The sequence below is a fragment of the Anarrhichthys ocellatus genome, unplaced genomic scaffold (genome assembly GCF_004355925.1).
Source record: "Anarrhichthys ocellatus isolate YVR2014 unplaced genomic scaffold, GSC_Weel_1.0 scaffold12, whole genome shotgun sequence".
NCBI lineage: Eukaryota > Metazoa > Chordata > Actinopteri > Perciformes > Anarhichadidae > Anarrhichthys > Anarrhichthys ocellatus.
Window position 1 is genome coordinate 6399879 of NW_022280042.1, and position 22140 is coordinate 6422018.

Below are 22140 nucleotides of genomic sequence, written 5' to 3' on the forward strand. Positions count from 1 at the left end.
AAGTGCTTGACAAAGCACAAAAAAAGGCCTCGGAGGGGAGAAGTAACTCCACCCTGTTTTCAGTTGGGGGGCCTGTTGGGATTATTCAGTCTCGGTTTGGTGTGTTTTTTTTTTTTGTTTTTTTTTGAAACCCTGCAGACAAACTCCTCCTTTCTGTGAGACCCGACTGCCGGACCGAGGAGACAAACTCAGCTTTGTGAGAGTGGACAGCTTCTGTCTGGAGCTGGGCAGCTGCTCTTCTACCAGTTGCACCCCCCCACCCTTCCTCCCATCAGGCCACATGCTCATTCAACTGGTTAACATGACAGTCAATGGCAGTGACCGACAGCTGATCGAAAACGGGGGCTATGACTTCCCTACAGAGGGTTTGGCTCATCACATGCAGGTCTTTGTGTTGACTGCAGGCTAATCTGACTGCCTCCATTCCCACACAGCAGCACTCGCAAATAGAATTAGCGCCGGACAGTGAATGGAGCGAGAGATTAAAAAAAAGGAGTAATTCTCCGTCCCGTACGGGACAAAAAAACAAACATCTGGTGGCAAGATAGCATGCCGGCATCCTCCTCTGCACACCGCACAGGGCCCATTCCAGGTGTGGCAGTGGGACGGGCACATGCACACAGATGGGGGTTCGCTCTGTGAGTTGAGGAAGGAGGGAGGAGGGTCTTGGAAGTTCACTGCACGAGGGGATTGAATGCAGGTCACTGGAGCACTGTGGGCTGTCAGAATTAAATACTCAGCTAAGCTTGCTGCTTAGTGCACAAGCAAATTGATGGGGTTTTTTTTCCCCCTGTTTCCACCAGCCTGCTAACAGCCGTGCTCAGCAAACTAGAGGTCTGCTTAACATACAGGCATGTGGTTGAATGTCATCTCACAGTGGAGCAGCGGGGAACAAAATGGAGCCTAGCTAGCTGCAGCAATAACAACACAAGGAGGCCCGCTGCAACACAGCTAAAGGACAGATGAGCCTCCGATCCAAGGCCGTCGCTCCAATCAAACACATCTTTGACTTCCATGTCTCTCTCTCTCTCTCTCTCTCTCTCCTCGGCCGTGTCTTTCAACAGCAGCAATGTTCATTCGCAACGGGGGAAATGTGACACCGAGAGCAGATGGCCCCGGAGAGAGGTGGTGCTGATTCCCATTCAACTGGGGGTCCTGATTTTAAAAACAGGATTTGGTTTTGTTACAATAAAAGCTGCAGCAGACAGAGACGTGCGGTCAGCAGGACTAGTCTCGTCACAGATGTTGTTCTTCCATCCTCGCCTCCTCACCTACCTTTCAGGAAGGCAGGTGATGTAATGCGGGTGATGCATCAGACTGTAGACTGTCTGATTCACACACACACACACACACAATGAACTGTGATCAGACTGATGCATAAAGCAAACTATTACTAGACTAGCATTGCATCTTTCAGCTTAGTCATCCACGATGTGGCCTGATAGCAAACATCTGAAAAGGATGTGTTTTTCTTAATGTCACTTCCTTTGTTCCCAGGCATGATAAGTAAAATAAATAAATAAAAATAACATGATGTATCCTGAGCATTCACAGTGAAAACAGGCCATGCACCAACCTTGTATACTTGTCCATAGGTGCCATTTCCAACAACCTCCACCAATTCAAATATCCCAGCTGGATCCTGAAAAGAACAAGAACAGAAAAAGGGCGATTCAGTGTGAATAAATAGCAATGTTATTGTTTTTCTTCTTCTTCTTCTTTATACACAACGTTGTGCACTGTGAGCCAGCTGTTGCGCCCCTGGTCTATATCCCCTACATGCACAAAATGCATCTCGAACAAAGGAAAACCAGACACTGGCAACACCTCGCTGTGGCTCAGCGGTCATTTTCTTCAATACTTCAATACACAGTTTAAACTCGTTCAGTCGGACCGGAGCACGTGTGTTTTTGTCGAGCAACGTGTAAATAAAAGCGAGCAAAAACAACATTATAGAAAAACAAAAAAAACATAGGTTCAGTTCTGCAGCGCTCACCCGCAATGAAGCCAAGTCTATGTCTACCAGACTTTTAGCCGGAGAGTCGTTCGCCATCTTTCAAATTAAAGCCGAGCTTTTCCTCCGCGTGCACGAAAATAAAAATATTGCCGCTGTGTATTATTTGCGGGGGGACCTTCTGCGGGAGAATCGGACAGAGGCCGTCGCGTATTCCTCTCTGTGGGATCCGCTTTTTAGCAGTGAATGCTGGGGGTCTCGCTACTCCATGTTGAGGTGGCAGCAGCGGGCAGTCCGCTCGCTCTCTCTGCTCGTGCCACTGACGTCAAGTGTCGCTCAAAACCCACACTTCCGCCTAAGAGTTTCAACATAAAAGCCTCGTTGACACTGCTCTCCTTGTTTCGGTGTTTTCAACCAGACACAAGATATTTAATTGCATTTTAAACAATATAATAATTGTTACAATCCAAGTTTGTACTCGGATTCAATCTATGTATTGATTGACAAGTTATTAAGGTTGTAATTACTGCATATAATATTTTAGTTATTGTGGATTTTTGACTTTTTGACTTATTTAATATTCTTTACTTATTTATAATACTTGTTTTGATCTTGTTTTTTACTATATATCTTGTTTGCACTATCCACTATGCTGCTGTAATCCTGTACATCTATAATATATAATGTTATTTTCTTACAATTAATGATTAATAAGTGTGTAAGCACTTAAATGTTGCACTTGGTAAAGGTGGGGCCGTTTTAACTGCTTTATAGTTGAATTTACAACAAAGCCTCCTAATTCATTTGTTGATTATGTTTAATATGACACATCTGGTTCTGTGAATTACAGCTCAGTGTCATTAAAAAGTAGCAATATTTCCCTCTGATATGTAGCAGAGTAGTTAGAGGGGTCATACAATGGAAATAAACAAATAAATTACATGAAGGCTACCTCAAAATTGTACTAAAGTACAGTATTTAAATGCATGAGTACCTTGTTTGCATGAGTGAATGTAGTTACTCCCCACTACTGATTATTAACAACAATAGCAAGGCTTTAATAAAAAATTAAACATATGTTTGGAATAAGTCATAAAGACTCGTAAAATGTATAATAACCTGCTTTCCTGTTAAAAAAAAAAAAATTACGTCATTCAGTTACCAAGTTGTGTTTTCTACTACTTCATATTTGTAATCTTTTATGCTGAAAGCAAAACCGGCCCATTTCCGCTTTCACCCTGCCTGCGTCTGTCTGACTTGACACAGCTTTGCTCGAGAACCGCACAAACACAGGAAGCCGGTCGGCTCCACACAGAAAGAAAAGGGCTGGGCCTCCATGCATCGAGCATGGAGGCCTTTTAACGCACTATCGACACACACACCCTCGAGTTACCACCTTTTACACCAACCTGCATGTTTGCATAGAAACAACTCACACGAGCGGTGAGGCAGGTGGGGCAGAAGCAGCCCCCCCCCCCCACACAAACACACACAGCATCCTTGTGGACATGCGCATGATCGAGTGTCAATATTGGTAATCATGGGTGTGGCAAGTGAGCAATCTCAGGAGTGATGCTGGGTATGTTAGCATGGGACATGGGGGGGAAATAGCATTATTCAGCACCATTATAATGAATAACACTGTTTTTAACTACCTTCTTCAAGTATTGATCTACTGTATAGCTAAATAACAGTATTTCATTACATCATGCTTCTCAATTGAGTGTTTGGTCAGTGATATTTGGTGATTACCTCCTTATTAATAATACATTTGTCAGAGCTCAGTCAACGCAGGTGGTCTGTATTCTACCTGAGTTGCAGCCTCAGCTTCCAAAAACAGCAGATCAATGTATAGGTATGCACATACTGAATTCTTAAAGGGCTGCCAGCTGTGCACCCAAAGGTGCTACGACCGCTGTCACCTTTCTGTACTCTCAAGGCAGGTTGAATATAAAGCAGCTACATAATATAGTATATGTGTAACAGATTTAAAAATGTACTTTATTATTCTGTTGAGTATGTGTGAATTCTATCTTTATGAGCTATTTTTATTTAGCATTTTATTTTGTTAATTCTTCCTGCGGAAGCGGCGTCTCGCCTCTTTTGTACCTCCAAAGCACCCGTAGTCCCGACTTGCCCTCACAGTGGTGTTTCGTACTGTTGAGGGTAAGTTGTGTGGAATAATGTTGTTGCACTGTTTTGTTGTTTTCTTCGGGAATGTAACTGTTTACGCTACGTACTTTAGTAACTGCTAAGGCGATGACCTTATCAAGCTGTTACGTGCCGTTTTGACTGGAAAATATAAGTTCAGTGGCTGTTTCAGTTAGCCTTTTTGGCGCCATTTACTTTTACGTCAGGCTGCCCTGTCATATAACGTAACGACGCAGATACTTTGGCATTCCTTTGTGTGAATTCTGTTGTCTTGCATGTTTAGGAGCGGATGTATAAAGAGAGTGAGATCAGGAAGAAACTGTGATTTATGTTGTCTTCTGCAGGTATGTATTTTCCTTTGTTTAACGTTATAATTTTCGCGGGTTCTGTTAATCATTCCACCTCATGTAGTTGTTCGTTTTGTCCATTTGATGTCGCTGTTAGTCCCGACTTCCACAGACAGTGGTGTTTCGTACTGTTGAGGGAGCGGATGTATAAAGAGAGTGAGACCAGGAAGAAACTGTGATTTATTTTGTCTTCTGCAGCGAATAAATGCTGGAAAGCTACCCTCTGAGTTGTCTCCTTCAATGCCATTCCAAGTCTGTTACATAAGTTACATAAACAGAGGATATTTTTAAAGATATGTATTGATCCTACCCGGCATGGATCTTTTGTGTTGAGTCCACTGCAGAGAGGAAACAGCTGCTCCAGTTATTCATCACAAACCCACAACCAATCTCCACAAACAGAAAAGATAAGCTTTTGGTTAAACAGACCTCGACTCAACGTTTAAACGACGGGGCAGGGCGAACCAGTCTGACAGGGTGAAAGAGGCGACCTGGCAGTGGGGAGACACACACACACACACACAACATGAGCATGCATGCACAAAGCCTCAACTCAGACACTCAGTGTAACACTTAACTAAAGCTTCAGCTCCGTAAAGCAACTTAAAATCCATCCGGCAAAAGGTGAGCTTGCACAGACGACACTGATACTGTAAATACTGCTCCACCCCGCTCTGTCTGGAAGTGTTTGTTGCTGACTTATGGCTATGAAGTCATTGTTTTGCCCTGCTGCCCATGGTTCAAATGTCAACATCAACAACAACCCTGTGTGGTGAGTTAGGTGGAAGGGTTCAATGTGATTTGTGGTTTCTGAACTCAGCAGTCACATTTTAGGTGTTTTACTGCCACCTTGTGGGTGTTTGCTGTTATTGCAGCAACAAACAGAACATGTGGACCACATCCAGATGTGACTTGATGGTAAATGTGCTTTCTCAGAGCTCACACCAGTTTGCTTTTTACCCACACACAATTTGTATCCGTAAGAAGAAAGAACAGCACAATATTTCACATGGAACTTTATTACTTACTCGTGTCGTCCTCGTATTATAACCGCCTGTCCAAAAAGGGTCACCAGGTGGCTGCAGAGAGTTCGTGTCAGGTTAATAATGATGTATTATAAATAGCAACATGTAGTACAAATGTTGAGTTGCAAGACAAGTTAAAGAACATTTACACAGTACATTTCTGATAGAAAAACGATCCTCTAAAATCTAGTGCCAATTTCCTTCAATGTCCCAGTGCAGTTTAACAGCTGAATAAAAGAAACGCGTCGTACATCAGCTTCAGTAAAGGCAGAACCACCACAACAATGGATACACTGAGGGGCGGGACCAAGGCCTTTGATTCAGTGTGGAAGTATTTTCATGGTATTTGAAGAGTATTTTACTTTCTTCCAAAACATTAAAGGGATAGTTTGCCCCCGTCTATTGCAGTAACTACTGTCTGTTTCCCCAAATTGGGGGCGTGTCATCTGTCATCTGCTGTAGGAAATAAACTGACCATAAATAGGTACCTCAAACAACCCAAAACACCCAAACTATCCCTTTAACATGCCTTTGAATGGAGAAACTGGTAAAAATATATAAAAAGTTAACCGCGAGAAGTTTGTCTTATATTCCCACCGTTCACTCTCCTTGTCTGAAAAAGTTAGAATCCCTAATACAGACTATAGCTTCGCCTACGTCTAGCATGAGAGCGAGAGGTACAGAAAAGACACAGCGTGTCTAAACGCAGAGCTTTCCTTTTGAAACGGTGACCCGCGTGGTCCAGTATAGAAGCTACATGACAGGGTACCAGGCCTGGTATTACAGAGAACACCTCTCACTATGAGGATGCATCATTCAACATTAAATATAAGTTCTGTACCTGGATTTTATCTTCATATTGACACTTTTTCCACCACACAAAATGAGAAATTCTGCAGCTATTATCGCCACTGAATGTCATTACATGATACTACGGTACTTCTAAAATAAGAACGTTACAGCCGGGCTTTCGGGTCTGCCAGTTCAGTCAGCTACAATACACCTCTGTCTCAGTAAAGCACAGATGTTGAGAGGATTTCCTATCTTTTAGTGAGTGTTAATCATTGTTTTAGTTCAGTAGAAACTCTGGGCTCGGGTAGCCGAACAGCTGAAAGTCCCCCTGGTATCGTGCGTAGAGACGCCTGATGTCCCGCTTGCTGATGCCTGAGAAGTATTGCTCCACCTTGGTCCTGTTGTAGCGGGTGATGCCTGGAGGAATATCCGGGTAGGACACCATGCCGGTGATGCCCGCTGCTTTGAGGATGTGGGGCGCGTCTTGCTCCAGTGTCTCATGGTGGCCCACCACGCTGTAGTGGATTTCGCACGGCGCGCACAGCTCCGCGTAAGTCACCCAGTGGATGATGTGCTCGCCGAACTGCCGGTCCATGCGCTGGCGGCCCTCCACATCGCCCAAGTACCGGACAAAGTCCTCAAAGTGCAGGCCGGAGGCGGCGAGGTTGCTGTCGCGGTGGATCTTGCGGTACTTGCGGATGATGGCTGGGGCGATGTCGTGCTTGTACCACGGCTCGAAGCGCGGGTTCTTCACAAACTTGTCCTTGAAGGCAGAAATCAGGCGCTCGAAGGGGTCTCTCACGATGAAAAATTTAAAGTAAGTGCTTAATCTGTGGAGACAAACGAGGGTTTTAAGAAAATAATTGTTGTGAGGGGTCGAATCCCTCTACTTGGCGAGTCTTAAACCAACCTGTGAGTAATCTCCTGCGGCGTGAGTGACGACAGACGGGGCAGGCCGTTCTTCTCGTGGTCATGAACGAGGTTTTCTGGGATCTCCTCCACAGACGGGAACGCTCCTGCCAATGTTAATAACACAAGTCATCCACTGAATTAAACAATTATGTTTGCCCATGTTTTACTCTCTAAACATTGTTATTACCCTCACTTACCATTGAGCACAATGAGGACCTTCTTCCACTGTGTGTTGCCCACTTTCGGCGTCTGGCAGAACAAGATCTTGTGTTTGTCGCAGACAAAGATGCGGTCCAGGACAAACTTGCTGATGGCGGCGTGAGTCAGATTCCTGAGGCTGCTGTTCTTGCACACAGTTGAGAGCAACTGGACTCGCTTATAAACGACCGGCTGCCAATCTGTCCCTGTAGGCACCGCTGAGGGCTGACACACAGATATACAACATTAACGTGAATGAATGAAGTGTTATTGCAGAGATTAATGGGAGTATAATCAGCTGCATTAGTCACCTGGTCAGATGGTTTTGGGGCTGGTTTCACTGGGCTGGAAACAGGGATGGGTCTAACCACCTTGGTGCCTGGTACCGTCCAACTCTGACCACCGACCCTCTCTCCGTAGTCTGAAAACACACATCAGAGATGGGGTGATCACATGTACCCCGATCGCTGCCTGTAGTAGTCAATAACAGACATGGCAGCTGACCGTCTACAGCTCTGAAGCTGATGAACTTGCTGACGAACATCAGGATGAGCAGCACCCAGCCGCACGCCCCAAGGAGCAGCCAGTGGTGCCGCATCGCTTCGCCCATCAGCCGACGGCCATGGAAACACCGACGCTCCCACCTGGACACGCTAACTTAGCTGTTAGCTTAGCTCAGCTAGCGTGTCAGTTAGTTAGCCGAACAGCTAGCCACACCTGTCCCTCCCAGATATGAAGCAGACGACTTGATCCACGCGAAGTGTTTGTCGGTGAGGTTCATTCAGTGTCTAAAACTGACTCCAGAGCAGCCTTGCGTCTTAGCTTCTTATTGAGTTACAGCTACTTCACAGTTGCACAAACTCTGGAGGAAATGTAGTACGCTGCCATCATCGTCTCTGTACTTCACAACATCCGACTGCTAGCGAACAAGTCGCTCCCTCTAGTGGCAGCATGGTGGTAGCGCTCATTTACTGCTGCCATCTGTCTCTTACTGTCTCCAGCTGTTTACTCTGGGAGTTTGATCGTCTAATATATTTGAAAGAATGGTTGTATAAAAAAAACACATGTATGCCATCTTAAGTTTCATGTCTGTTATTTATTGAGCATGAAGCAGCTGTATGTATTGTCTTTAGCATCAGCACTGGAATAGCTCTAAATGTCTTAACCTATAATTTGAACAACATTTAATTCTTCTGCAGTTTAATGAGTGACTAAATTGTTTACTGTCCACAAGATCTCAATGACCTGCCGAGGCACCTTTTGCTACCAACCCATTTGTATTTTAAATACTTTAAAGCCAGAACAGGATCATCACTCAAGACTGAAACAATATCTTTGTTGTAGAAAGAGACATGGTCTGTCTGCATATTTGATACTATGCTCTTTATTGGGGAAATGGTAGTTGCAGTCCAGTTAGCTTTCATACCCAGCACGGCACAACAACACATCTGTATTCGGATCGAGTTGTAATTGACTTTTAGAATAAATAGTTTAAAACATGACTATTCCTCTGAAATGATTATAACATTAATACAAATACAAAACACTCCAAATATAACATTCAGTGCAGAAACAGAAATAAAGACAGAAGACAAGAGGTCCTTTTATTTTATTTATTCGACTCGCAGAGTTTAGTTCTCATCAACATTGACTGTCTGCAGACCTGTTGGAAAAAGAAGTAAAAGATTAATTAAATGTCTTTACTGCTTCAGGAGGCGAATGACTGTGTCAGTTAGCGGCGTATTCACCTTTGCATGTGGTGACAGGAACGTATGTGACCAGGGTGTACAGTTTGTTGGGGGAGTCCTCGTCCTCATTACGCTTCCTGGACAGTCGTACGCGCATCCTGTATGGCACGTTTCTGCACATCACAAAGTTACAATCATAACTAAATGCAAACTAGTCAAGATGTTGCCCAATTGGTCAGCAGATGTGTCACGGCCTTGTTGACAGTATTGAATCAGAGTGACGACAACTCCTCCCATCATCTTGTATATTCATGATGCACAGCGGTCAGAGTATGTTCACTGGCTACACATTAAAAAAATCATAAACCACTCTGACGTCTCAGTCCTTGGTACAGAAGGCACTTCTTGTCTGAGCTGACAGACGGGTGGAGAAATTAACAATTTCACATAAACATTTCTTTTTACAACATCCGTCACCCTTCTTAAATTCAAGCAGGTGGCAGTCACTAAATGAAAAGTTTAAGTGATAAATATCAGACTAAAACACACCGTTTCTCTATATCATGCAGTCTCACAGAAACACAATACAAACTATGCTTTTTCCCTGCACCACAAACTAATAAGAGCACAAGAATGCAAAGTGAGAGGAGGTTTATACCAACAGCAAACTTAGTCACGAGTATAAATGGGAGTATCATCTCACCTGACACCCTTGCTCCACACTGCCTTGTTGAGGCGAGTGTCAATACGGACATCAGGAGTTCCCATCTCCTTCATGGCGAACTTGCGGATCTCCTTGATGGCGCGGGGAGCCCTCCTCTTGAAACCACTGCAAGGAGAAGACACCATTAATCTCACCGAATTGATCAAATCCAAAACATACACTAATTTTGTCTCCTGTGAGCAAATAAAAGATTTACTGTTAATCACATCTGGATAAACAATTTATAGACACATGGGCTTGCTGTACTCACATTCCATGGATGCGCTTGTGGACGTTGATGGTGTACTCTCTGGTCACTACTTCGTTGATGGCTGAACGCCCCTTCTTTTTCTCTCCTTTCTTGGTCGGGGCCATCTAGAAACAACATACATGGATCACTGCATGAGCATATGAATGCTACGTTAAGTGTTAACGTTATATCACAAACACGTCTAACGTTAGCATAAAGCTAGCTTACTCTCCCTAACGTTGCTGTACATCAGCTAGCCTGCAGGCTAAAGGGTACGATATACAGCAATTGTGCTAAATAAGCAACTTAAACTACCAGTGGATTAAGCTAGAAACAATATAAACACTGTTTCTAGCTCAAACTGGGCACTGGACAGGCAGGCTAATCGAAGCAGTTACGGTCGAATCAATGCCGTAACGTTCTTCGACTTTAAATGTATTTTAATACGCTATACCACATAAAAAAACCACACACGAAGGACAACGCAACACTAATGTGTATATTTGTAAAAAATACGCGGTCAGTGCTGTCTTAAATATCACAGGATGGTGATAGATTGTAGAAATAAAATTTCCGAAAGAATACTCACTTCGGCTCGTAGTTGAGGCGGAAGTCGGAAGGACGGACCAAACGCAGAGAATTGTGGGTAAAGGAAACCGGTCCGTTTTATATGATGTTCGTCAACAACAAACGTAGGAGTAAAGGTTCCGAGAACAGACGTTAGCAGTGTGAGTTTATGAAGACAAGAGATGGAAACTTTTGCATTATCAGACTTTATAAAGAAAACATGGACACAAAATAAAAAATGTATGAAAAGTATTTATGTGCAACGTAAAGATTCAGCTTATGTCACTTATAATCACAATAATAATGATCCGTTTTTCTTTTGATCAAGAATGTCAGCTGACCTGTGTGGTGAGGTACAATACTGAATAACGTAATCACACGCGATGGGCCTTTGCATACCAACGTAGAAGCATTAATTAAGGCTTTGAACCAGCTTATAAGACAGACAATAAGAAGAGGCATTTCAACCATTCACAGTAAAATAGATGCTTTATTTTGAGTGTTAGGCTTATGAGGTCTGCAACCAGCTATGAGACACCTGCTCTACTGTTGTCTCAAGTCTTCATCAAACACTTGTATTAAATGCCCTAAAGCTGTCATTTGAACACAATTGTAAAAGTTATAAAATTGTGTGTTTCCTCAGAAGAGGCTATGGTTACATGTCAAATTCAACACTTACCTCAAAATGCAAAAAGTCGCATCTCGTAGCTCACTGTGGGAATTGAATGTGGCAATCCTGATAAACTAGCTTTACATTTAAGTCCTCCAGGTCCAAAGTTGCCGTTATTTGGCAAAATGTCATCACAATGTGAAAAATGTCATTCATTTATTTTTCAGTAAAAAAAATAATAAAAATACAACGTTAAATCAGATATCACTTGCACATCTCAAAATTGACCTTCTACCTTAGACAAAATAAATATCAAGTAGGAAAAGAGTCAGATTTAAAGATCGGGGGCTACTTCAGAGCCCACTCTCTCCACGTCTGTAATGTCGCTTTGATTTCAAGTCACAGTTGCGTGGCCGGGAGGAGGTGTCATGTTGAATCCAGGTCTCTACGATAACAGCCTTTTCCCCACTCCAATTATGCTCTTTATGCTGTTTCAGTGAAACACTGAAGCTGGTTTGTCCATTGATTTGCATCCAAGCACTCAAAGCATGCATGACCTGCACTTTTCAAGTGTCAATTGTTGAACTAAGAGTGATGATACAATCACTTCCCAGAGGTTCAGTTTATCCACCTGTACAAGTCTTTTTTAGTCTGACTCTGGATGGTCAACCACTGGAACACAGAAGCTCAAACTATTTATCCTTTTTAAAAACTAAGCAGTCTAGTGTCTTTTCCTATCAGGACATTTTGGCTCCTCATTTTGATGGTGTGGGCTGGTGAACGTTAAGGAGAGGAAGTCCACATGTGGAGTGTTGGAGGTCTGGTACGCTGCAGTTTACATGGTGCTCTGCACTCACTTCATTTCAGGTAGACATTGCCAAACCATTCAACACAAATACATCAAGGAATAAGCAATAACGTCTGCAAAGACTAACACGTGTAAGAAATTACATTCAATGACGGAATAGTTTTGCAGTGCTTATTTGTGAGAAACGTACATTCAAGTCCCTGCAGGATACTTCAGTGTTGCTGGTCAGTAACACTCTGCAGCAAACGCTGTAGATTTGCTCTGCAGATATTTTGTAATACGACCAAAAACAAAAATAGCAATAACATCAAGAGTCACATGATTTGAAGGCCGAACAGTCACTTCATACAAAGCAAAAGACCCGTTACAAAAATGGACATCTAACCATTTTAATGCAGTCGTAGAAACCAATGCACAATAAACAAAAACAAAATAGTCATTTGAACTTGGTTAGGCAGGTGAAACTGACAGTGAAAAAGATGCTCTAAACCATTGCAAAGCACAAAAAACAGAAATTTTAGGGTTTTACGCCTCTCATACATGTTTCATAACACTCCATAGGCTTGAATGTCCAGTAGTCTATGGCAGAGAACTTCATCCAAAATATGTAAAGCACAACTGAGTGAGACTCACAAGTTTGACGTTTTCTTTTTATTTCCTCTCATGACTAAAAATGCTATGTATGAACTGAAACGGGACAGAGTCAGACGTGTTCACTTTCATGTGTTTGACTAATCAAAACCCATTTCTCTTAGGACACACACACCTCTGGCTGCGCTGTGCTGAGCTTACTGCTACCAGCTGGCGCAACCTCGGCTGCTGGTACCGACCCACTGGCTTCGGCCCGCTCTGGGCCCGCGGCGGGGCCAGCCACGGTCCTTCTGAAGAGACGCATGCTCATCTGCAGCAGCTCGTTGTCCACCACGGGCGTAGCGGGGTACTGCTTGGTGAGGCCCTGAAGAAGGAGAAGCAGATTTAAAAACACATCTCTCTAAACAACGCAATTGAGAATGCAGCCAAGATTGACGCAGAGTAACTGCAGTATTGGATTCATTCTACCTTGTCATTTTTTAACAGCTGCCGGCGGATGGCGAAGTCCCTGCGGGCGCACAGGGCCTTGCAGCAGGGCCCAAGGTTTCTCAGCAAACCTGCCCTCTCCACCCGCCTGTTCAGGGCGGCCATATTCAGAGCCCCCAGGTCATGCTCAAACAGCTTGTCAGCATCTGGCAGGACAGAGTGGACAAAGTTTTAGACGAATGGATCACACTAAACAGACACTAACCCATGTTGCCAATTTAAAATAGAAGAAACATAACGAAGGCAAAAACAACAAGCATTGGTGTTAAATGCTGAAGATGTCCAAACTCTCACCTTTGGGGTCGTCCAGCTCAGACTTGCACACCTCTCTGACTTGCTCCAGGAGCTCAGGCCCAGCGAGGCGCTTGGAGATTCCCGCCCTAAGAAGCACGGCCCCTGGGGTGAACCGGAGCAACGCTGCCCCCGCTGCCCGCGGCTCTGGCTTTGTTTTGGGCATCAGGCTGGACCAGTCCACATCAATGACATCCAGAGGACCTGTCGACACACGGCAGTGATGTTGATTTAAAAAGGAGCATCTGGGTAGCGTACATATATATATATATATATATACATATGTATATGTAATCACTTTTTCACACAGGGCCATGTAGGTTTGGATTTTTTTTCCCCCTTAATAATAAAAACCTTCATTTAAAAACTGCATTTTGTGTTTACTTGTGTTATCTTTGTCTAATATTTAAATTTGTTTGATGATCTGAAACATTTAAGTGTGACAAACATGCAAAAAAAATAAGAAATCAGGAAGGGGGCAAACACTTTTTCACACAACTGTATGTGTGTGTGTATTTCATTTTTCTAAGTATTTCTTGGTACCTGTAATTTTTTCATCGTCTTGCTGATCCTCTTTTTTCTGGCTGTCGGCCAGAATTTCGTCCAGCTCATCATCACTGATCGGTTCATACTCCTCTCCCACAGACGCAACTGACTGGCCATCGTCTTCTTTCCCATCATCGTCTCCTGAGAACACAAAGACTTCATGTTGGAAATTCGGAAAGAAAGTGACAAAATAAAGTGTTTTGATCTTCTTACCATCGATGCTGTCCGTCTTCTCCAGCTCCCGTTGCTCTCCTATGACATGGTGACTGTTGCTTGGTTTCTCCGGCTCTGGAGGGCTGAAGGCCTCTCTTGGCAGCAGAGGCTCATATTCGCTCCTCTCCTGTCTCATCAGGTCGCCCCTCAGGTCGCCCCTCAGGTCGCCCCTCAGGTCGCCCCTCAGGTCGCCCCTCAGGTCGCCTCGTGCCGGGGCCCTGGGGTCTCCGTGGGGCGGCAGGTCCATCATCATCATCCTCTCCCTCTCTCGATCGCCGCCTCGGTCACCTCTACCGTCTCTCTCTCGCTCTCTTTCCCGTTCCCGCTCGTGCTGCTGCATGAGTCCTTCGGGGAGCAAGCGTTCCCTGTCCCTGATGTCCCGCTCCCTCAGGAGAGGTTCCCGGCCAGGCCGCATCAGTAGGGGCTCCCGTGCCCTGCTAGGCCAGTCCCTGGGTTCAGGCTCCCAGTCTCTTGGCTGTTGTAGGGGCGGTTGGAGGAGCAGGGGCTGCTGCTGCTGCTGCGGTTGCTGCTGCTGCTGAGGCCGGAGGTCCTTTCGGTCTCGTTCCCGCTCAAACGGCTCCCTGTCTCTCTCCCGTTCTCGACTGTCGTAGGAGCCGGCGCGGGACTCTGACCTGGCCAGCCTCTCAGAGTCAGGGGAGCTGCGCCTGGAGCTGTGGCTGTGTGAATCCTGGCGGTCTGGAAGACAGCAGAGACAGATATGAGTTAAGCTGGAATCAGAGTTCAGTGTTATAATTAAGCATGATCCTGTCAGTAGCGTTTACAAAAAGATAAATGTGGTGTCAAGATGTGTGTTCATCTACCTGAGGAGGTGCTGCGACTGGGCTCTCCTCTCCTCAACTGGTCGATTCGAGACTTCCTCTCGGCCACCGGAGGGTCAGTCACGACTGGCCTCTCCCTTTCCCGCTCTCGGTCCCGAGAGTTGGCACCCTGCAGCCTGCCCCGGCGGGGTCGTGGACCTTGGGGGTCTTCTCGGTGCGCTGACTCGTTGGAGGGTGATCGCAAGCGTCTGGATGACGTGCGGCTCTGGTTGCTCCCCATGCTGCTGCTGCGCGTCTGCTCCGGGGGCAGTTTGCGGAGCAGCGGCTGGGACATGAGGGGCTGCGGAGTCAGAGTCGGCAGCAGCAGTATTGGAGGATCTTGGGGGAGCAGAGGGGCGATGGGAGGAGGGTGGCACCGCTCCCTGTCCCTGCCCACTCTGGGGACAACACCTCTCTTAAGATGCTCAGCCGGAGCCGGTGGAGGTTGTGTTTCCAGTGGTGCTCCTCGGTCTGTGACCTCCTCATCTGACCAGTCACTGAAGTTGTCCATTTTGGACAGAGGAGATGGCTCTGTGATGCCTCCAGTACCACGGTGATCCGGCCTCATCGACGGTGGTGGCGTCCTGGGCCCTCGCTTCCTCTTATTATGTGGCTGAGGGGCAGATAAATCTTCATCAGACACATCAGATTCTCCCTCTCGTGACCGTTTCCTCTTTCGATCAAGCGCCTTCTTCTTGGCTCCTTTCTTGGGCGAGTGTACGGGTGGAGGTACGTCTACAGCACCGCTGGTTGGGGGCTCGGACTTGAAACGTTCTCCCGCACCTGCCAGAATGTTGCCACCGCCAACCTCCTCTTCCTTGCGACCCTTCTTCAGTCCCTTCCTCTGAGACTTTGTCTTCTTTTTACCCTCCTCGTGGGACTGTGAGCCAGCAGTGTCTCTGTCTTCGCTGGAAGCGGCGAGGGCCGAAGGAGGGGGGGGCGGGGGAGGCGGCGTGGACTCTCGCTGGTCTCTGCCTCTGCTACGAGAGTCGGACGGGGTTTCCACAAGGGGCTCTCCTCGCCTGTCGCCTCCTCTGGTGCGTTCCCCGCGAGGCTCCAGGTCCTCATGGCGGCTGCGTGCTTCCCTTTTGTCAGCGGCTCCTCTGCGCTCCTCATCCTTCCAGTGAGCGGGCTTCTCATCAGTCGGAACAGCCCTCGGGGGAGAACGCAACAAGGGCTCCTGGGGCCGCACCACCTGGCTCAGCATGCGATTTTTGTCAGCACCTGCACATGAAAAGTCACATACCACACTCAGTACTTAGCATAAAAGCAATCATTCTCATATCAGCTTTGACAACAGACTGTTTATCTGTGCCATTTCCAGGAAACCAGTTGATGTTCATTGGCCAGAACATGATTAACAGCTTATTTCCCTTGAACAACTTTTTTTTTTTGTAATGGCAGTACACGAGCAGTGAATTCCCCAACAAACACGAGTGTGTCCTTGCAAAAATATTTCCCCTACTGTCAGGTGGATGCAGACACACTGGGCTGGGGAGGAGGGGCGGAGGGTGGAGCTTGGCCGGCCCTCGGCCGATCGGGCGCTCACTTTTCTCTTCTGCACTGTTGTAGCCGTCGCTGTCTGCAGGACTGACGTCCCGAGCAGCTCGCTTCGGCGAGGCCCTTGGGCTCGGGCTGCTCTCCACCCTGGGCCTCTTGCGACTAAAAGGAGAGAGGAGGAGAATTATTACACATACTCCTCAAATACCAGTAAACATAAACATTTGTAAACTTGAGGATTAATTGTGGAGGCTGATACGTGCCTCGTCTTGCGGTCATCCCGGGTGTCTCTGATGGGCCGGTCGTCCCTGGTGTCATCTCTCCTCTCCCGCCTTTCCTCTCGCCCTCTCTCTCGCTCCTCCCATTCCCGCTGCCTCTCTCTCTCCCGCTGCTCCCTCTCTCTCTCCCGCTCCCTCTCCCGCTCCTTCCTCTCCCTCTCCCTCTCCCGTTCCTCCCTCTCTCGCTCCCGCTCCTCCCGCTCCCTTTCCCTCTCTCGCTCTCTCTCCCTCTCTCGTTCCCGCTCCCGCTCTCTCTCCCTGGCCCGCTCCCTCTCCGCCTCCTTCTCTCGCTCCTTTTCCCTCTCCCTCTCTCGGTCCTTCTCTTTCTCCCTCTCTCTCTCCCGCTCCCTCTCCCTCTCCCGGTCACGAGTCCTGTCGTCTCTTCTCTCCTCCGTTCTATCTGTCCTGCGGTCCTCCCTCCTCTCCTCCCTCTCAGGCTCATCTGATCTCCCCTGGTGTCTATTTGGAGAGGCTGCTCTTTGATCTGGGAAACAGAAAATTAAAAAGCTTAGCCAAACACATTTTGGATAAAAAACTACCATACAATACGATGTTTTTTGCAGGCTTAAAATAAAGCAAATCCTCACCTCCACCTCTCTCTCGGTTGTCTCTGCGATCCCGCTCTGCGTGCCCTCCTCTCCTGTCGTAGGAGGAGTCTCTGGCCTGCTCTCCTCTCCTGTCACCCTCATAGCGATCTCTGTCTGCGCCCCTCTCAGAGCTCCTTTCGGTAGCGGTGCGGTCGGTGCTCCTCTCTACACTCCGCTCACGCACCGCGCTGCTCCGCGACTCCCAGTTGTCATGGCTGTTCTCCAGCTGGGAACCCCGGGAGTTCCTGTTTGAGCCTGAAATTAAATAACAGAGGAACTTTAATGTGCTGTAAGCATTACCTAAAAACCTCGTTACTAAACATTTCCTTATGGCCACAAATAAAACCCACTATGGAACTGAAAGCACAATGTGATGTCAGTTCTTGCCTTTATCAGAAGTTTCAGTAGCACGCCCTCTCCCTCGTCCATTTCTCTCAGTTCTGTCTGTCCTGTTGTCCGTCCTTCCTTCAGCTCTTCCTCCGTCTTCCCGTCCATGACCTCTCCCATAACTCCTGTCCTCGTGAGCCGGTTCCTCCTTCCTGTGGGTGTCAGTCCTCTCCCTCTCTCTCTCCTTTTCTCGCTCTCTCTCCTTCTCCTTCTCCCGGTCCCTCTCTCGTTCCCGTTCGCGGTCACGGCGCTCCAGCGACTCTCGACTGGAGCGGGTCTCTGCTCTGCTCTCTCTGGAGTCCTTCACGTCCCTGTTGTCTCGATTGTCACGAGAATCTCGGGTCGTTTCCCTTCCTCGGTCGCGACCGTCCCGTCGCTCACGAGCCTCTCTGGTCTCGCGGTCATCGCGAGCGTCCCGTGATGAGACCTGTTCAGAGTCATAGTCCCGTTCGTCGCGCTCTTTTTCTCGCTTGCTGCGGCTTTCTGTTTATAAGAGAAACAAAGTTTAACAACTGATGAAAGAAATCATTTGAAATGCAATTGCTTAATTGATCAGAATTGTGGCAGTTTAATTTCCTGTTAATCATAAAAGTGGTCAATGTGTTAAATTGAATGTGTTAAATATGGTTAAAAAAAAGATAAACTATGAGAGAAACAAGAAAACACAGCACTAGAACAGAAAGTCACCATCTCTGCGCTCATGCCTGCGCTCCTGAGCAGGCGGACTCCTCTCTCTTTCACCACGGCTCCTCTCGCGGCCACTGGAGTGGCGCTGGCTGGGGCTCGATCTGTCAGATCGGCGGTGTGGAGAGGCGGCGCCGTGGGAGGCGGGAGGTGATCGGGAGCGCCGGGAGCTCGGAGGGGAGGAGGCAGACGCCGGGGCCGCCGCGCTCCGGTGGTAGGTGGGAGAGGACGAGCGCCGGCGGCGAGGAGACGAAGAGTGCCGCTGGGCAGAGGAACCCGAGTGGGAGGAGGGCGAGTGGTGGCGTGGAGGAGTGGGGGTGCGCTGGTGGCGTGGAGGAGAGGGTGACCTGCAGTGACAAAGGAGAGACATTTAATGATTAAATCATACTGTTATGATCATTCTAACAAATAATACCAACAGACAGACTAGTTTTGTAGCGATTAACGCCTTCTGCAAGAAAACCTTTGCTCCGTGGCCCAGGTGTGCTTACCTGCGAGGAGGGGAGACCAGTGTGGGGGTCTTATGGGACGAAGCCTTCGGAGAAGTGGATTTCTTCCTGGCTGGGGGCGAAGTGCCCCTGGAGGGAGATGACACACTACCGGAACGCTCCTCTGATGTCATTGACCGCTTGGCCTTGTGGGAACTGTCTGATCGGTCCCTATGTTCAAAAAGAGGAATCCTTCGATAAACGACCACACAGAACACCAATAAGAAGATTCAGCTTAATGTTGATTACACCATTACTCCGATCCACACTTCACCTGCGTTTCTCCTTCTTCTCTTTGTGTTTTTCTGTATCTCGCCCCCGATCTTTCGCCTCCTTCTGCTTCTCCACAGACTTCTCCTTGTTCTTGTGCTTGCCTTTGTGTTTCTTCCCAATTACAGGAATATCTAGAGGGACTGGGGGAGGAGGACTCGGGGTCCGGGGCCCTTTCTTCTTACTGTGGCTCCCTTTTGAAGGCCTGGACGGAAGAGGAGAGAATAAGTCTAAAGCACTTCTTGCTTCCCAAATGGCCTAACTTTCCAGCAAATGTCAGTGAAAACTGTTGAGTAGTTTATGAGACTCTTCATCCTGGAATCTAAAAATCAAATGCAAACCCAGACTCTTACCTGGTAGATTCTAAAACCGGCGAGGGCACTAATGCCTTCTTCTCTTTCTTTCCAGAGCCCGGGCCTTTGGTTCCACTTTTGTGTTTTGGGGATCCACTTGACTTCCTGGATGAGGGCGAGTCTTGCTTGCTTAACGGCTCTGGGGAGGCCTGAAGGACAGAGATGACAGATCAAGATGAAATTAAAATCAGAGTCCCTCCTACAGTCAGCTGCTCTCCTGGAAGTAGAGATGCTTTAGAAAACACTTTCCGGCTAAATACAAAAAAAGCATTCTCTTCTTCAGAATCCAAACAAAGGCAGAAACATACCTTCGGCATGGCGGTGGCTCTTGTTTTGGTGGGGGTCTCATCTTTCTTGATGACAATGTCCTCCCTCTTGTCCAAGTTCTCCTGCTCCAACTTCATCAGCTCACGCTGAATCTTCTGTCGCTTCATCTCAAGGGATAACTCGTAGTCGTAGTCACCGATATCTGAGTCTTAAACAAAAAAAAAAAGAGGCTTCTATAGAAAAATCTGAATCTTTGCACCTGTCATGTCAAAGCCCACATTGATGATATTTAGTTCATTTCAAATCTGAAAATCAAACGGAAATCCCCAAATCATAAGGTCACTTGTCCATAAAACTTGAACAAAACAAGCTAACCTTCGCGATTGGTTTCCCACTCTGTGGGCTCTTCTTCACTGGCTGGGGTGCGCTCCTTTGTGATCTTTATATCCTCCTTTTCCCTGTGTCGGCCTCTGGAAGAGTCTCTCTGCTGCAGAAGGATACGCACGCGGATGTTAGAACGACACCGGCATGTTGCGTCACTTCCTGTGCTTATTCTATATCGGCTAAATGTCTCGCAGTTCCAGGTTCAAAACAACAATTCAAGTTCCAAGTCAATTTACACATGTTGACAATATGTTGAAATTAGAGACCGAGGGAGCAGAGAACTCACTCTCGCTGTGGGGGATGTGGGCTCGTCTGGCTCTCGCTTCAAGTTTTCTGGGTCAACATCCTGTCTTTTATTCTTCATCCTCTCCCGCAGATCACCTGTGGGTCTCTCGGCTGACCTGCTCCATTAAGACAAACACAGACATGAATGCACACAACCTACGAGTCAACAACGCTATGGATAATAAGACAAGCAAAAAAACTAAAATCATGCACCAAAATAAATTAAAACAAGCCACCTTACCGGCTGAAGCTAAATCCTTTGCCTCGTGGCTGAGTTCCATGTGTGTAGCGACAAGTGTTGCCGTAACTGCAATTACCGGTCTTCAGCCAATTTCTGCAGTGACTCTGAAAGACGCATACAAATGAGCCTGATGAGATACAGGGACATCCACTATAATGAGACAAACATCACAGCAGGGATGCAACAAGGACACCAAGTTCAGTAGAACACAACACAGCAGGCTGCTAAAAAGGAAGTATTATGCATTATCAGGTTATACATACATCAGCAGCATTACTCCCAGTGCTGGGGCCAAGTCTTTCAAACACACTGGGCCGGCGGGACGGGGCGGCGGGGTTGCTGGTGCTGCTGGTCGTGGTGCTGCTGCTGCTGCTGCTATCAGATATGGTTTTTGAATTCTCCACTGTTACCTTCCGCCTGATCTTGGACATTCTGCAGGACTGGGAAAAAAGGACAAACTATGCTTAATGAAATGTCAACGATTAATCAGCAGCATCAAAACAACACCGAATAAGGCATAAGCATGAATGTAAAATAATTACTTCACATTGCACTAAAATATCTTTGCAGAGTGACTACACTGCCAATAGAGGCCTGATTCCATTCATTCTGGATCAGGGATAACGTTACATATTTTAGCACCATAAATTGCGACTAACAATCATTTAAATCAAGCAACCTTCTTTAAATATTGTAATATAAATGTGGCTACCTGCAGTTCTACTATAGGTGGCAACACATTCAAAACATAAACAACGCAAACGGCCTCTTGATGCAGGTGCTCCTCGAGCAGTCTCGCATGCTAGCTTAATGTTAGCTCCAAGTTCCTAGCTAACTGCACTATTATATTTGCTTTTGTTTACATGTTTTACATGCATACACGTGTATGTGAGATTGGAGATTGTTTCGCCCGTTAATGACTGACCGCCTCCTGCTAAAAACACACACAACTGAAGGGAGGCTAATGCTAAAGTTAGTGAATCAAAGAGCTAATGACTTCATGTTTTCTGTCAGCGCGGGGCCTTCGAGCTAGCTTCAGTCGCGTGCTTTATGGATATTGTAGCTAAAAATAAAGTCTCACCCAAGATATTGATTCGGCGTCGCATCGACTTGAGTCCAGGAAGTGGATTCAGCACTTGTAGAAATAACAAGGCTTATTCTTTAAAGTCAGGGGCAGAAACTGCCATTGGTCCCTTCATGGTGGCCGAGGGTGAGCGTTTGCCTTTTTCTTCTTCGGTGGTTTACGAGGCCGTTTGTACTCCAGGGTGTTGTTGCATTGCCGCCATTCACCGAATACTGGTCGTCTTCTTCTTCTTCTTTGGGGTTTATTGGCGGTTGGCAAACAACAAATTGTTGCATTACCGCCACCAATTGGTGTGGAGTGTGGATTAGGAGGTCTAGTACTTAAGTATTTGTATGCTTGTAGTTACTCATTGTGGCCAGTAGATGGTGGTAACATTGATGAC

The 22140-nt window shown here is 46.7% G+C and overlaps 4 protein-coding genes across 15 annotated transcripts in view; all 4 read right to left on the minus strand.

The window, feature by feature from the left end:
* Window positions 1-2277, minus strand: part of LOC116386014 (mitogen-activated protein kinase kinase kinase kinase 4) — a 25244-nt gene extending 22967 nt beyond the window's left edge. For all 11 annotated transcript variants that reach the window (XM_031851947.1, XM_031851945.1, XM_031851943.1 and 8 more), the window contains exons 1-2: window positions 1997-2277; window positions 1577-1642 (exon numbers count right to left, since the gene is read on the minus strand). In XM_031851947.1, the coding sequence (XP_031707807.1) occupies window positions 1577-1642; window positions 1997-2053 (123 nt within the window). In that variant the 5' untranslated portion in view covers window positions 2054-2277. The remainder of the gene's footprint in view (window positions 1-1576; window positions 1643-1996) is intronic.
* Window positions 2278-4406: 2129 nt separating this feature from the next.
* On the minus strand, window positions 4407-8887 carry chst10 (carbohydrate sulfotransferase 10). The gene is made up of 5 exons (XM_031852414.1): window positions 7884-8887; window positions 7691-7800; window positions 7379-7604; window positions 7180-7285; window positions 4407-7099 (listed from the first exon to the last, which is right to left on the minus strand). Exons 1-5 carry the CDS (start codon window positions 7987-7989, stop codon window positions 6547-6549), a joined length of 1101 nt encoding a protein of 366 aa, XP_031708274.1. The 5' UTR covers window positions 7990-8887; the 3' UTR covers window positions 4407-6546.
* A 91-nt stretch (window positions 8888-8978) lies between these two features.
* rpl31 (ribosomal protein L31) lies at window positions 8979-10665 on the minus strand. The gene is made up of 5 exons (XM_031852415.1): window positions 10610-10665; window positions 10042-10145; window positions 9771-9896; window positions 9128-9240; window positions 8979-9042 (listed from the first exon to the last, which is right to left on the minus strand). The coding sequence occupies exons 2-5, from the start codon at window positions 10143-10145 to the stop codon at window positions 9011-9013; spliced, it is 375 nt and encodes a 124-aa protein (XP_031708275.1). The 5' UTR covers window positions 10610-10665; the 3' UTR covers window positions 8979-9010.
* Window positions 10666-12380: 1715 nt separating this feature from the next.
* zc3h13 (zinc finger CCCH-type containing 13) lies at window positions 12381-21951 on the minus strand. 2 transcript variants are annotated; one of them, XM_031852411.1, is made up of 20 exons: window positions 21756-21951; window positions 20938-21114; window positions 20675-20778; window positions 20435-20549; window positions 20140-20251; window positions 19806-19972; window positions 19498-19646; window positions 19149-19349; window positions 18878-19045; window positions 18390-18733; window positions 17703-18185; window positions 17316-17570; window positions 16714-17212; window positions 16416-16612; window positions 14954-16174; window positions 14133-14828; window positions 13917-14060; window positions 13377-13577; window positions 13065-13228; window positions 12381-12960 (listed from the first exon to the last, which is right to left on the minus strand). In XM_031852411.1, exons 2-20 carry the CDS (start codon window positions 21103-21105, stop codon window positions 12757-12759), a joined length of 5592 nt encoding a protein of 1863 aa, XP_031708271.1. In that variant the 5' UTR covers window positions 21106-21114; window positions 21756-21951; the 3' UTR covers window positions 12381-12756. The 2 variants fall into 2 exon arrangements, with proteins under 2 accessions (XP_031708271.1, XP_031708270.1); XM_031852410.1 differs by having other exon boundaries at window positions 13917-14828.
* Window positions 21952-22140: the final 189 nt, after the last annotated feature.